The sequence below is a fragment of the Caloenas nicobarica genome, chromosome 2 (genome assembly GCF_036013445.1).
Source record: "Caloenas nicobarica isolate bCalNic1 chromosome 2, bCalNic1.hap1, whole genome shotgun sequence".
In the NCBI taxonomy this organism is placed as follows: domain Eukaryota; kingdom Metazoa; phylum Chordata; class Aves; order Columbiformes; family Columbidae; genus Caloenas; species Caloenas nicobarica.
The window spans coordinates 22610718-22625416 of record NC_088246.1 but is presented as its reverse complement, the minus strand read 5'-3'; the positions used below and the strand labels follow the sequence as shown (position 1 = coordinate 22625416).

Here is a 14699-nt window from a genome sequence, read left to right as displayed (position 1 = left end):
AAGTAGAGGAGAATACGAGATGCAACAAAGAGTAAAGAGTATATGGGCATCTAGTTCCCTCCAGAAGTCAGCAAGTTTGCTATATAAATAACCTGATACTAGGCAAAAGGCAAAGTGTCAGGCAGTACCAGTGGGAGACACCACGATACATCTCAGCAGTCTGGAGAAGACAAAGCAGCTAGACTGGGAAGAAATTCAGGACAGACAGACACAGTGTTCCTGTCTTTGGAGCACCTCCAATACAACTAGGTATGGACTGCAGCCAGAAAGGTGACTTATAAAGGAGATCGCCTGATGTAAGGGTGACATCAAGGGAACTTAGCAGCATATTAAATAAGATCAAGGACACCCTCAAAAGGGTTAGTGGTGATAAAGTGGACAAACATCTGTGCTGGTCACACAGAGAGAGCAAAACAATTTGGAAGGAGATGGTAGAGCAAAGAAGCATAAAGCCGTGCCAGTAGCTAAAAAAGGAGAAAAGTTTTGAACTGGGTAACTGCTCTGCTGGAAAATGGCAAAACACACAAGGATGATAAAGGGTGAGCATGTGGCTGTCAAGGAACAAAATGAATGAGACAGCTATTCTGACAGGACCAGAAAGTTAACTCTGAAATGGTGTGGAAATGGGAACCACCAGCAAAAAAGCTAATGGCTCACCTCACAAAAAGGAAAGGACTAAAGACAAGGAAAGGATTACACTTGAGGATCAAGGAAGAAGCAGTGGAAAGAATAGAGGACAGTAGGAGACAGCAGCTCAGAGGAAAGGGAGAGGAAGGCATAGAATGTGATATCAGGTAATACAGGGGAGGTTTCCAAAAAAAAAAAAAAAAAAAAAAAAAAAAAAAAAGAGTTGTTCCCAATCTCTTGTCATTCAAATATTTAATAATATTCGGCAAGGAATCAGAGGATGAGAGCAGAAGGATAGAAAATCATCAGGAGTGAGCTATGAATAGCAGACAACTTTTGAGGACATTTAAAGGCAGCACAAGAATATGCTGAAGCTGGCGAGCACAGGATCACTCGAGGTTAAGGAGACTGAGCAAAAAGAGCAAAACTAAGCTGCTGTTCACTGCTACCTACCAGGCAGGCTGAACTGCTACCAGGAGTGTATCTTCCCAGGAAAGAAACTGCCAGAGATACCTAAACAGTGACCTCTAACGGACAAATCATGTAATTCGGGTATTTCCACTGATGGCAGAAACACTCATGGAGTGCCTGGATAATGACACAAAAGCTATCATCTCTGAATAGATTATCCAGATGATTACAGCATCAATTAATCTATCGGGTAGGTAAGTCAAATAACTGTCACAGTAGTTAAAAACAATCAAAAACTTACAGCATATCCCAAAAATAAGTGAAAATAAAATATGTCAATTTGGCAGTGCAGTTGTTGTGCACACGCTGATGATCAGCACCAGTACCTGTGCCAATGCTCACATCCCTTTGACATCCCAAGCCTACTTCCCAGTCTCGTCTTCCCCTCCGTGCACTCCTGGGCTGGACTACAGTTAACCTGAACTTCTGAAAGCTCTTCGAGCACACCTCCTGTTCATCATGTAGTACAGGAATTTTAATTAACTTCATCAGCATACCAAGTAAGGATATTAACCATGACTATACTATGCTGTGAAATTTTGTATATGCTAAGTAGCTGGAGAATACCTTGAGTTAGCCCATCTATCTAAAGCCTAGAAGTTTCAGTACCACTTCATACGTCATGCCAAATAGTTCACAAAAACTGCTCTGCAAGAAGAAAAAGTCAGATAAGGCACAAGCTGCAATATATATCCTCAAACACTGTGAGATGCTTCCTCTAAAAAAGCGCATTTCTCTGTTGCTAATTGTGCTCCAATTATTGCTCACTTACAAGTTCAGTGGCATAAAAGGACCACAAGATGAAGCCTATCTACCCTGCTGACTTCAACTGGAGCATGCAAAGGTACTTATTTCCAACCATTTGGTCTTCTAGTGCAACCGATTTTTTAAAAAAGCTAAGCCCTGATGACAATGTGATACACAAACCTTATTACCAGCTAGAAAAAAATCCTTGTTGTACTCACTCTCTCCCAGAGCTCCAAACCATTCTACTTGAAATGACATAGGGCGAGTCGCAGAGTAGAAGACAGCCAAGCTTGGCCGTGTGCCTTTCGTCTCCCTGACCTGGGCTCCCCGGACATCCCAGTATTCTGCAGTTCCCAACAACTGTCCTCCAGAACGATTATGAAACCATGAACTCTAGCTAAAGAGGTTTGAACAAAATAGGACAAAGCTTGATTTCAATATGACAAATTCATTAACATAAAAATTCAGAACCGCTGGAAATTAAGCACAGTGTAACAAATGACTGGCTTGGCCACCCCAGCACCAACCATGAGCAGCAACACAAGAGGAGGCACATTGGCTGGCCCTGCAATACATGCAGATCTGCACCAGCAGCAAAGTTCACTTTCATCCTGCATAGGAATGTTTGAAAGAAGAAGTGCCCGAGATTGCTGCAGACTTTGAGAAAAGTTAGGTTCCACTTGAACTTGGGTGAACAGTCCTAAGCAGAAGTGCATAACACAATAGAATGGATACCCATAAAAATTACTGTTGCACAGAAGACGCAGAAACGATATTTATGATTGACCAAAATGATCAAGCATGGTTTCTACAGAAGTATGTCCTGTGGCTCCAACACCTCTCCAGCACAGCTGCCATAATTCCCTACCACTATTCATGTCCTATACCGACCCCACTGAGCAGGGGGTGTTTGCCACCCCTATGTCCCCCAGCTCCCATCAAATCACTTGGAACACAGACAACTTAATCACATCTACCCAAATTATTCCATGACACTGAAGTGCAGATATCTATCATTCGGCCACTGATTTCCAGAGATTTGAGGAACGTTTGTCAGGACTTTTATTCCATTTATTTTGGTGTTAGCCAATGGGTTCCGACACCTGGGTCAGATCAGACAACTTATCCAGGATAATAGCATAAGCACAACTGTCTAATTTTGCATCTCACTGGACAGGTGGCTTTAAATCGCTAAAAAATAGAACAAAAAATCTCCCAGTACAATATATGGAGACACTGGCCCATACGTCTACATTAAGTTAAGAGAAAATAAAAATACCTACTTTCTTCCTCTGCTTTCAACTAGATTGTCACAGGAGACATCAAAATGGAATCATCCCAGGTTTGTCACTTACGCAGCAACTGGTTCAACAAGACTGCAGAATCACACTTATTTAGCTTCTCCTAGAGTTTTCCTTCCAATTTTGAAGCAAAAAAAGTTCTCATCAAGTAGCAAAGGACAAACTCAACTGTTTCAGAAGTTACCTGGAACAGACACAGCCAGTTCAAGACTCCTCCATTAGCACAGCACCAGATAGCTGAAAAAAAAATCAGCCTAATAATCTCCAGAAAAAAAAGAAAAATCAATGTGGATTTGGGTACTCCTGATAATGAATTATTTACAGACATGTAAATGCACAAGCACGAGCAGTATGAATGGCATATTAAAAATATTAACAAAATAAAAATATTCTAAGCAGTATGATGGAATTAATAGAGTGGTCCTCATACCTGCTAACAGAACTTACTTACTTTTAATAGTTTTCTGGCAAAAATATGAACTACGGTTACACAAAAATATACATATCTAGCTTTTACATGTATTTCTTCTTCCAGACAGACATATTTACTCTAAACAGCAGGAAAAAAACAAAAAGCAGAACTCTCATTTAAATGGCAGAAAACTAGCAGAAGATGCTAATATGACCTTAGTGTAGCATGTCAAGTGTCACTGCCACCAGCTTCCTAGTCATTTTAAGAACAATCTGCTAAGACAATTAATTACATAGCTTAAAAGATTAGGTCACCAGTGTCAAATATCAGAATATGAACTTGAGATTTAGCCTTTTAAAAATGTATGCTGTCTATTTAAATGTCTACATCAATTTGTGAAAGAATAGTAAGTTTCAGACTTTATGAGTTACTTCTCAAAAGAAGCAGTGGTTTTACTTTCCCATAAAATAAACCCAAACATAGCAATTAGAGAGGCTGACAGAATCCCTGGGCTCAAAGAACAGATCTACTTGCAGCCTGCTACTTCAGAAGAAAGCGGTAAATAGAAGTTAAGATTTAATATAACACAATTTTAGTGTAGTGGCAATCCTTAACCTGGTATTTTGAAAACTAAAACTGCTTTCAACAAACGGTGTAGTCTGGATTTTTCTCGAATAGTTAAACATCCTTCTTGAAAACGTCTTATTACTGTATCTTTTTCCTCCCCCAGTCAGGTCTACAGCTAAGACTCATAGCTAGGACACGGGTTAGTTACTCAGCTTCTGATTCTGGTGGTCTTGCTGAAGTATGTCATCCTTCCCAGGCTGAGCTCACCGACAGCCAACGTTACCGCAATTCAAGTCTCCTTGCAGGAGTTTCAGCCCATCTTCTCCTCCTCAGAGCAAGGTAGATATCTGCTACCAGCCCTGCCAGCTGTGTGTTCCCCCGAACTCACCCTTCAGCTACGTTTAAGACTTGTAAGGTGTCACATGGAAGAGATGATTAAGTCCTTAGAAGTCTGTTAGCTCCAAAAGTCGTAGGATTTTTTACAAATCCGAGAGAAAGAATAGTCAAGTTTACCACAAGTAATGCTTACAACTCGTTTCATCCTTGTGCCAGGCAAGCAGCCATTCGGACAGAAGATACCAAATCAAATCATCAGCACCAGAGAGAAGTTCTGCCTGGCAGCAGTAGGCGCCCAACTCTGGATGAGTTGTCCGACCACAAGTGTTAGAACGAGGGGTGCAGAATGAAATGCTATCCTAGGGGTCCGCAACCCTCCCAAAGCTGCAGAGGAAGCTCAGAAGGCTGGATACAGTTAGCTGCCTAGCTTTTAATCAGCTCAAGTTCAGAGATTGGCATCTCCTTGCAGTGACCTGAGGGAACACAAAAGCCACCAGCTGGGTGGCCCCGTAGCCCAGCCCCATCAGTGGCCCAGTGGATGGCAATATGCCCAGAGCAAGTTTACCAGAATGCTTTCCCGAAACATTCTTGCAGCTTGCAGCTGTTTATAACTTCATGACCTCCTAAACCAGGGGTAGAGCTGTGTGTTTAACAGTGATGCTTACCATTTGCTTTGTCTGAATTTGCCCATTAATATACCCATTGGTCATCATTTACACACTAGATGGCTGGAAATTGCTGGTCATATTTATAAATAAATTGAGATTTCTTTGAAAACTACGGTCAGGACAAAAACAAATAGCAAGATGCCAGTCTAGAAGAAACGACAATCAGAAGCAAGACCTAGAAGTCATACTTCTCATAGCCACTCACATAGTGCCCATAATTTTATCTATTTCCTACTACTACTACAAACCCTTTAAGCTACACATTTCTACCCAATAAACTGCATCCAGAGAAGTGTTTATATGCTAGAATCCAAGAATATTTTCATTTTTTCCTCATGCTTAATCCTCTGCAAATGCTCAAAGCCTTAAGTGAGATTTTTGCATTCATACATATGTTTTAAATAACACACACTATCTTACACTTCTTACAGCAAGTAGTTTTGAGATCAGTAGGTTAGGATTTATTGATTTGTTTGGTTTAGTTTGTGTTTTGGGGTTTTATTGTTTTTTTTCTTTTTTTAAACTCATCTCAATTTGTAAAGCTTTCCTTGGGTATAGCTTGGTACTGGTACATGTCAAAGCACCCACCAGGTGATTTCCTCAAAACATATTTCCTTTGGTGGTTCCATTCCCCTCCCCATTTCATGCACTCTTAAAAAATTCAGTTCCAGAAAGGGAAGAACCAGTTGAGGCAGAAATCCACTGGCACATGCAGCGAGCAGACAAGGACAAGCAGAACATCAAAACCAACACTTCTCTTTAGAAGATGCCCAGTAACAGGGATCAGATGAAACTCACTGCTTGTATTTCAACAACCAAGAAGCAGGAACACTTACACAAAACAGTGATGGGAAAGCATGAAGCATTCTCCTACAAATCTTTTTTTTTTTTTGCCTTGCAAAAGTCAGTCTGATATCTGCCACCACTAAGTTACGTCTCATGCCTATATTGCTCTTATGACATGCTATTCACCAACACTTCTCTTAAGGGCTTCTTACCATGGGAAGTAGGATCCACAAGGTAATAACTGAAAGTGGTGTGTGCAGTACAAGCAAGGAACAACTTACACTCAAAAGATTTTTTCGACAGACTGCTTGACTTCCATGCCTAAAGCTCACAGTCAGTTGGCCTTGCTCACATGTTTGGTTACAGTTATAATGCAGTTGAGTTTGAATTTATTTTCACTTGCTTCAGTCAAATTAATTATCCATCTACTAAAATCCAGACTGTGTCATTTCCAATACAGCTAAAAAAAAGCATTCAAAAGTCCTTACTTAAACATAAGGACTTCGGAGTCACGGCAGGGAATGGATTTTTGGCTGAATTGGTTACAAGACAGACAGTACACGGCAGATCTGTATGGAAGTTGGAAAGGCATGTTGAACATGGCTGCTAAGTCATATCCCCAATCTCTTTGTTTTTAATAAAGTGCTTCATCAGCAAGCACTCTTAGCAGCAACACTGCACCCTGTTAAAAAAAAAAAAATGAAACCAGCAGTGTCAGCTTTTCAGTACGGCTCAACTGGCTGTAACCAAGTCCAAAACCAGCAGTATACTTACTTGTAAGCTTGTTGTGACTCAGAACCAGCTGTGTAATATGAGACAACGTAACTGCAAATGAAGAGAAAAAGAAGTTAGTTTATGGACCTGGCAACTGAGAGCTTGTGTCTATTTTAGCTAAAAAAGAGACAAGTTATTCTCTCCACTCCAGTAACTCCAGATCCACCTGCACTGCCACAACAAACGAGACAAGCCCGAGACTTCAGGCTGTATCCAGTCACTTCTCTGTCCCTTCACCTCACGTTTCTGCGACTGCAGCGAACACGATGGCGCAGTCAGTGCGGGTGCCTCCCCGCAGAGATCTGTTCTAGGCACACAAACACCCTTCTCATTTCTGCCCTGTGAATCCTTCCCAAGGAAAAACCGATAGGTACCCCAATATTCATCCCAACAGAACACGTGCCACACAAGCAATTACATTTCCACATGTTCCCAATCCACCGCTAGAATTAAGTCCTAGGTACCAAGAACTGCATTTACAACCTCATATCCACGAAGCGCAGTAGCTGAGCACCATTGCTGCTGCATAGCAAATGGCCAGGTGACAATATGCAATACTGACTCTAATTAATTGAATGATCTGATTGATCAAAGCCCCTCAGATTCTACCTTATTGCACAAACAAGTGTGGGGCACGAGGCAGCTACAGAGAATAGCACTGCCCCAACACTTCATCCTTTACTTTCTTTTTGCCGACTTCCACCTTCAACACCGCTATCGCTTTCCCTAGAAGCTCCATAATCCACAATTGTCAACAGTATCTGATCAGGAAAATACGCTAAATAGTCAGAGGAGAAACTCACAACCTTGAAGGAGTTCTTAAACATCTTCTCCCTCCCTGTAAAAAGATTGTTGTATTTTATTGGAACTAGAAAACAAAAAAAAAAAAAAAAAAAAGAGAGATTTTCCTCCCCTACACCTTTTCTTTACTTCCATCGTAGCCTCTTCAAAACAGCCCCAGAACCCACCTGGCTGCCCGCCCTGGGCAGCTGGGAGCTCACCCTGTCTGCAGGACAGCTGCAGAGCACAGCTCCCAACCCTCAGAGCTGTCCTCAGGAAATAGCACCAACATTAGCCCAGAGGTGGCCCACAGGGCCCTTGCTGCCCTGGGGAATGAAGCTGTCCTGGTGAGCATGAGTGAAAACTGGCCATGCTCATCAATGCTTACTAAACTGCATGTTGCAGGAAACAGTGTGGAGACGCTTGAAAGCTCATAGCTTAGCACAGGCAAATAAAGCCTGTTAGCAGAGTGAAAGCAGTCACTCAGAGGCAGGAACAGAAAGTTCAGTGTGTAAAGAAAAATAATACAAAAAAAAAGCATCACCACAATTCCCTCTGAAATTCCAGGCTGTGGAACAAGGAAAGGCAGGGAAGAGAAAGGAAGAAACAGTGCACCCACCCTAAATTTCTCTTAAGAGATGAGCACTATTTAGTACTGCCTGCACTGCCTCATGAAGCAGAAAGATAGAGAAAGAAGCCCAGAGAAAGTCTGTAAGTTTGTAGAAAAAACAGCACTCAAGGGCAGATAAGAGTAGCAGCCTCCACAAAGAGCTCTAAGTTTTAAAACATAAAAGGCACATCAGCATCTGAACCATAAGCAATCATTTAACACTATTGATTACCTACACATATACCTAAGTACAGGAATGCAATTTAAATTAAAAAAAAAAAAGAGAGAAGATGCTGAAGATAGCTACAAGCTTGTGAACAAATGCCTAAGTACTCCTTAGGCGTTTGTTTCTCTTGGCTTAGATGTTGTAATAGTTGTGACGATAAGCAATTAGCATACAGGCAAGAGTTATTTTGATTTCAAGAATGCACCAAATATCCACACAAGTTTTAGAATCAGGCTACTACTGTTTGCCAGAACAATTTACTTGTATAGTAACTACAAATTTTCATTATGGCTATTGCTTCACAACAGAGTAGGTCAAGGGAAGAATATTTAAGGTCTTCCCTCTTGGCTGTAATATCAAGCCTTTTGATATACTGCTGCCATGCACTGCAAGTTCACTTTATATAAAATACTTAGACAACAGGACTTGCCTTATTTTTTTTTAAAGGGGGAAAAAACAACCCAAAACCAATAAACCAAAAAAACCCACACACGCACACACAAAAACACACACAAAAAACCCACGCCATGCACACTAAACAGGAAGACTCCAGAGACCTTGCTGAACCAAGATAAGACATTGTCTGTCCCACCGGAGGAAGTTAATGCAGAATGAGCATTTCAGTGTTGTACAAAATGACTTATACGTAGCCTGCCCCTACATCTTCTGTGCTTTGGTTATTTTAGGAGTGGACAATTATATCAACAGTAACTTTCTGATAAAAAATTCTAGGCATGTTAATTCCTACCACACAAGCATGTACTTTATGTAAAATATGAATAGCTTACAGATGGAATGATAACAAGAACAAATTAACACTTACAAAGTAAACAGGATTCCATCCAATATTCCTTCCCTGACAACAAGACTAGAGAACAGCAGATGTCTAAAGTTACTTGGGCAAAATAATTCCTTAATTCATAGCTTCCCCATATCAATCACTTAAAAATACACAAATCAGAGGTTAGAGACTCGTCCCTGCTCCAAGAACAATTCCGTAACTGTTGTCCTATCAATAAATGCCCTAACCATCAGGCTAGGGAAAAGGCACTTCTTGCCCTCCTTGCTGAATCCAACTGTTCACCTTACAGGATGAATATTAATGCTCTCTACCATTACCTGTTCATATCAGGTGCTTTGTAAACAAATGCAATTATTTATTTCATAGTATGGAACTAAAAACCACATTGGAACACTTCCACAGGGCAAGACATTTTTAAAAATTATTCATGTATGAATGCACAAATATAATATAGATGTGCTCACAAATGATATAACATTTATCACATGCCACAATAATAAGAAAAGCCATTGAAGTTTAAAAATGTTTCACGTGATCTTTGCATTAGTATGATGAGCTAAAGCACAGAACACCTAAAACAAGGAACATTTTTAGACTCAAATTAATTTTTTTTTTTTAACAGAATATCTTTGAAAAGAGTTCTCATGTTTCCAAAAACCTCAAAAATTCAGATGCTCTGAAGGCGTGTGGCACAATTCTAGTTTGTACTTTAAGTCATTAGTAGAAAACACAGATGTGCCTGGATTCGAAGAATATTCCAAAAATAGAGCTCAACTTCTAATGACATTAATGAACTCCTGAGTGAGCAGTGGCTCAGGGCCTACAGAACTTTTCTTTGTGAATCTGAACACCACATTATATACAAGCTGATCACTCTACTAAACAACAAAAGCAGGAAGAGATGTGGAGGTGGCCAAGCTTCCAGGACTAAGCCAGTTTAAGACAGTTTTGCATACCAAGTGTCTATCTCCATCTAGATAGGAAAAGTATTTCATCTTGATTTGGAAATAGACATTGGTATTTGTCAGGGGCAAGTTTGGTCTGTGTTGTCTCTCCAGCAACTGCTGCAGAGGGTGGAAGCCAAGGCAAAAGAAAACACAAGGGGCTGCCCTGTATTGCAGCAAGTTGTTCACCAGACTGGAGAAAGCGTGGCCAGAAGACAATCCTACTCAAGCCAGGGTGTATATCCCTCTTTCCCTTTTCTCTCCCCCCATATAACACCAGTTTTCTATCACCACTTACAACCATGGAAAATGCATTTTTTTGCAATAAGGGGTGGTGAAACACTGGCACAGGTTGCCCAGCGAGGTGGTAGATGCCCCATCCCTGGAGACATTCAAGGCCAGGCTGGATGGGGCTCTGAGCAACCTGATCTATTTGAAGATGTCCCTGCTCATGGCAGAGTGGTTGGACTAGATGAGCTTTGAAGTTCCCTTCCAACCCAAAGTATTCTATGATTCTGTGATTTTTTTTTTTTTTTAAACACCTGACAAGAATAGGTCTGCCCTGCAGGAAGAGGATTGGCACACTGGGCAGATGCTACACAGTGCACTGCCTCCAAATCCTTGTGTCTGCATTAACTCTGTGTGAATTAAGTTAATAAAGCTTAAATACGAGTCCACTAGCTACTCTGCGGCAAATACTCAAATATGCAGTGGGACAAAGTTTGGTCCTTTCCTTGAAGGATAACCACGACTATAGGGAGCACCAAATGTTCCCTTCAGTCATAACCTAATCTTTTGCTTATCTCCGAACATCTATAAGTGGCCCTAATTAAAGATAAGATAGTAGAAAAGAACAGTCACCGGGCATAAAACATGATGGCTGTTTTTAGGAAACATTTTTTATTTCATGGAAACAACTAAGTTTCTGAAAAGGCAAGCTTTAACACTGCACTGCACTGGAGAGATAACCAGCCCACCTAGAAGGGAAAGCACCAAGGTCAGACATCCTAGCTTCCCTGCCAGCTCCGAGAGACACAAACACCTAAACACCCAATCCATCCTAGAAAAGATCATCCATCAAGAGTCAGATGACAGGTTTAGAAAACGCTTAAACAAGTTTGATATTTTCTCAAACCATTATCTAAAATTCAGAGGTAATACCTATTCATTACTTTTTTAAAGGTATATTTAGAGGAAGTTATTCCTTCTCAAGATGGGAAGTGGCAAATATCTTGAACATTAAAAAAAAGAAAGACAATAAAAAAAACACCCCCCCCCCCAACTTATAATGCCTTCTCTGCCAAAGTGCAGAGTAACTGAAAAAGCAAGAAGGTCTCCATTAACTGAGCAGAAACCAGTCATCATTTCCCCCTCCCTTAACTTCCACCTCAAATTGGAGAAGGCCCCAAAACCCCACACTAAATCAAGTCACACAATGTGCACCAAAGGTGCCCAGACTTCTCTGATGCAGTGTAACTAGTGTACCACAAGCCTATACCTCATGTAGGGAGCTCCCAGCCAAACAAGCTTGAGATGCTTAATTAGCAACTTGGTATCAGGGACCACCTGTGGACCAGTGTCCCACACTGTGGTCCCTGACCCTGCCTGCACAACAAACCCCAAACAATCTTTGTACAAGAAGAGCTTCTTTACCTCTTCTCCCCTGCCTGAAAGATGGAAAAACTGTGAAGCTTTCTATTTAACTTGAGTTCATATATATGGGCTCTAGAATGTAACCTTCCTGGAATCCCATACACAACTCAGAAGTGGGAAAGGAATCAGTAAAGGATGAAGACTTAAGTACAGAACCTAATTCTGCAAAACTGCACTTCAGTCTTCATCCTTTACCGATGGGACTGAAGATACTTTGGTCTGCTCCTGACTCTGCAGACAACGGTTAGCTAGTAGTGAGCCATAGATTTCCCTGAACTCGTTTCCATCACGTAAGAAGACTTACACACGCTTGCTCCTGATTGCTATTAAGTTTAACAAACATGGCAAAGAGCTAGACTAGGGTACAGTTAGAGTTTCAAGTACATGGGCTGTTTAAGATTTTGCTTTTTTTCTCATTACATCATGCCTGTAGCTCACTACAGCCAGTCACAATTTTAACTCTCTGCATATCAGCTGTAGCATAACATCATTTACACTCTTAGCCAAAACAAAAGCAAGGCAGAGTTATCTGCCTTGTTCTTCATTTCTGGGTTCTCCAGAGTTGTGACAGAATGTTGTTATTGGTATGTTGCACACTTGCTGTAGTTAATTTACAACAAATGCAACATACCAATAACAACACGCTCTCACAGTTCTGGAAGCACGTGCAATATCCAGAGTCTGACATTGCTGTATCTGTAACATGGTATTACCTCGCTCTCCTTCAGACACCAGCCATGCCTCCGTTCAGTCAAATGCCCCCCTAATCCTTTCAAAAACCAGCATGAGACGCTCCGTGGCTGGCGTTTTGCTTTCGGAGCTGGGAGGGGCAAGGACGGACAGGAGGGAAAGTCTCCTCATCACTCCAGCGTCAGAATGACAGCAGTGAGAGGCGGGGAGCGCCCAGGGCTGCAGAGGGGGCACGGGCAGAGGTGATGGGGGAGACGGGCGGCAGCCCCAGCTCCGGTGGGGCGGTGCAGGGGCTCTCCCGAGCGCACTCAGGGCTGGCTGCGGCGCTGGCGGCAGCCGCGAACAGAGCGATTCCCCCGCCCACGAATCTCTGCCCGAGCCCCCGATGCCCAAAGCCCCAGGACAGCCCTGGACAGAAGAGGCTCGGGCAGCTCCAGCACCGCCGGGGGGCCGGGGCCGCAGCCGGGAGCGGGTCGGCCCGGCCCCCCCGTGCCCAGGCCCGGCTGCGGCCCCGGCTCGTCCGGGACAAATAAGGAAGTTTCCGCGCTCTCCCCGCCCGCCGCCGCCGGTACCTACAGAGGCCGGGCACGTCCAGCATGTTGGAGATGCCGCGGTCACACATGTCCACCTCGGGCTGGTTCTTCTCCCGGCTCTCCTCCACGATCTTCTTCAGCGACTTGGACATGGTCTGGGCGGGGCAGAAACGGGCACCGTGAGGCGGGCAGAGGGGTGCGGGGGAAGCCGGCCGGGGGCGGCCGCCGGCACAGCGCGGGGCCGGGTCTCCCCCTGAGGGGACCGAGGACAGCGAGCCCGCCCACTCCGCCCCGCGCCGCTGGGGGGTCCCGTCCCGTCCCCCCACGCCCACCCCAGCGGAGCGGAGCCCTGACCGGGATGCCGGCCGCCCTCCTGCCCCGGTGAGGAGGGAGGGCCCCCAGGGCGACTCACCGCGCGGCGCTGCGGCGGGACGGGGACCGGCGGGACCGGGACCGGGACCGGCGGGAGGAGGGCGGCTGAGGGCGGCGCCCCGCGGCTGCACGCGCCCGCCCCGCCCGGGCACGCCCCAGCCCCCGCCTCCCCGCCCTCGCGCGCAGGCGCGCTGAGGCCCTTCCCCGGGAAGCGGAGGCACCGCCCGCGCCTGCCGGAGCCGCCCACGCCGTTCCACCCACGGCTAGGAAGATGTCGGGCCAATCAGCGCGCCTCTTCCGCTCCGAGCCGCTGACCACTGGCTGGAGGCGCCGGAGGAAGGTTCACTGGCCAATAAGCGCGCCCCGTAGGTGAGAGCGGGTTTTAGGCCTCCAGCCGCTCGGGTTGCGCTTGCGCGAGTGCGGCTTTGGCGCATGCGCAGCGGCCGACGGCAGCGGGGCGGCTGCTCCAGCTGCTCGGGCGCGGTGTGTCCGGGGCGCCGTCCCGCCGTTGGCGAGTGTCCTTTGGCGCAGCACATGCCAGCGCCAGGCTGGGAGCAGCACGCTGCCCGGCGGAGGAGCGCAGTCCCGGGAGAGGGGCCGCTGCACGGGCTCCGCCGCGCTGGCGGGTACGGGCGGGGCGCGGCCTGGAAGGCTCCGCCGGCAGCGGGACGGCCAGCCCTGCTCCGAGCCGGCAGCTCGGCAGGGGGGACTCGGCTTCACACCCACCCGCGGGTACGGGCCCCCGGGTGGCCCTGCTGCCGAACCGCCGCAGCGGCACTGAGGTGCTCCTCGTGAAGCACCAATCTCAGTTGGGTGAGAAGGGCCGGGAAAGTAGCCACGGCACACTGTGCAAGGGCCAGCTCGTTCCTCCTGGAAAACTTGAATTTCAGGTTGTTCCACCAGCAGTCATGAGTCTCAGCAGACGGCCTAAATCACTGGAGTAACCGCTCTCCCCTCTCTTATCCCCTAGCACAGCTTCCCAGTACATCCCATTCTTCCATAACCCCTTTGCCTATGAGTATCGGCAGCTGGCGGCCGGTCAGGCTGTGTCGGGACCGGCCAGTGCAGCCCTCCCCAAGTCTGTGCTGGGGCTCACAGCACAGGCCTTCCCAGTTGCAGCCTCACTGGTACTGTTCAGCTACTGATTTCTTGCTTATGAAGCAACTATAAAACGTCTTTGATATCCATCAGGTTCTAAATTTGTCGCTTGGCTTAAATGTTTGTAGAGCAAATGCCTGAATTCTTTGGTGAGGCTGGCGTGTGCCTTCTGTCCTTAGGAGAGCAGGCTGAAGGAGGTGGCAGATGTGTGGCCAGGACCGTATGGCAGAGCTGCAGCTGCCGTGTGGTGGCGAGAAGAGGGAGAAGTCGCTCCCTTGCCCAGGTTCCCCCAGCCGGGCAGC

General features: G+C 45.4%; 1 protein-coding gene across 2 annotated transcripts in view; it reads right to left on the bottom strand.

The window, feature by feature from the left end:
- The window catches only part of RSU1 (Ras suppressor protein 1), a 104257-nt gene extending 90730 nt beyond the window's left edge, over positions 1-13527 (bottom strand). Inside the window, exons 1-3 of one of the 2 annotated variants that reach the window (XM_065628858.1) lie at positions 13340-13524; positions 12971-13082; positions 6690-6740 (exon numbers count right to left, since the gene is read on the bottom strand). In XM_065628858.1, the coding sequence (XP_065484930.1) occupies positions 6690-6740; positions 12971-13079 (160 nt within the window). In that variant the 5' untranslated portion in view covers positions 13080-13082; positions 13340-13524. Of the gene's footprint in view, positions 1-6689; positions 6741-12970; positions 13083-13339 lie in introns of both variants that reach the window. The other variant, XM_065628859.1, reaches the window with a different exon arrangement.
- Between the last annotated feature and the right edge of the window lie 1172 nt (positions 13528-14699).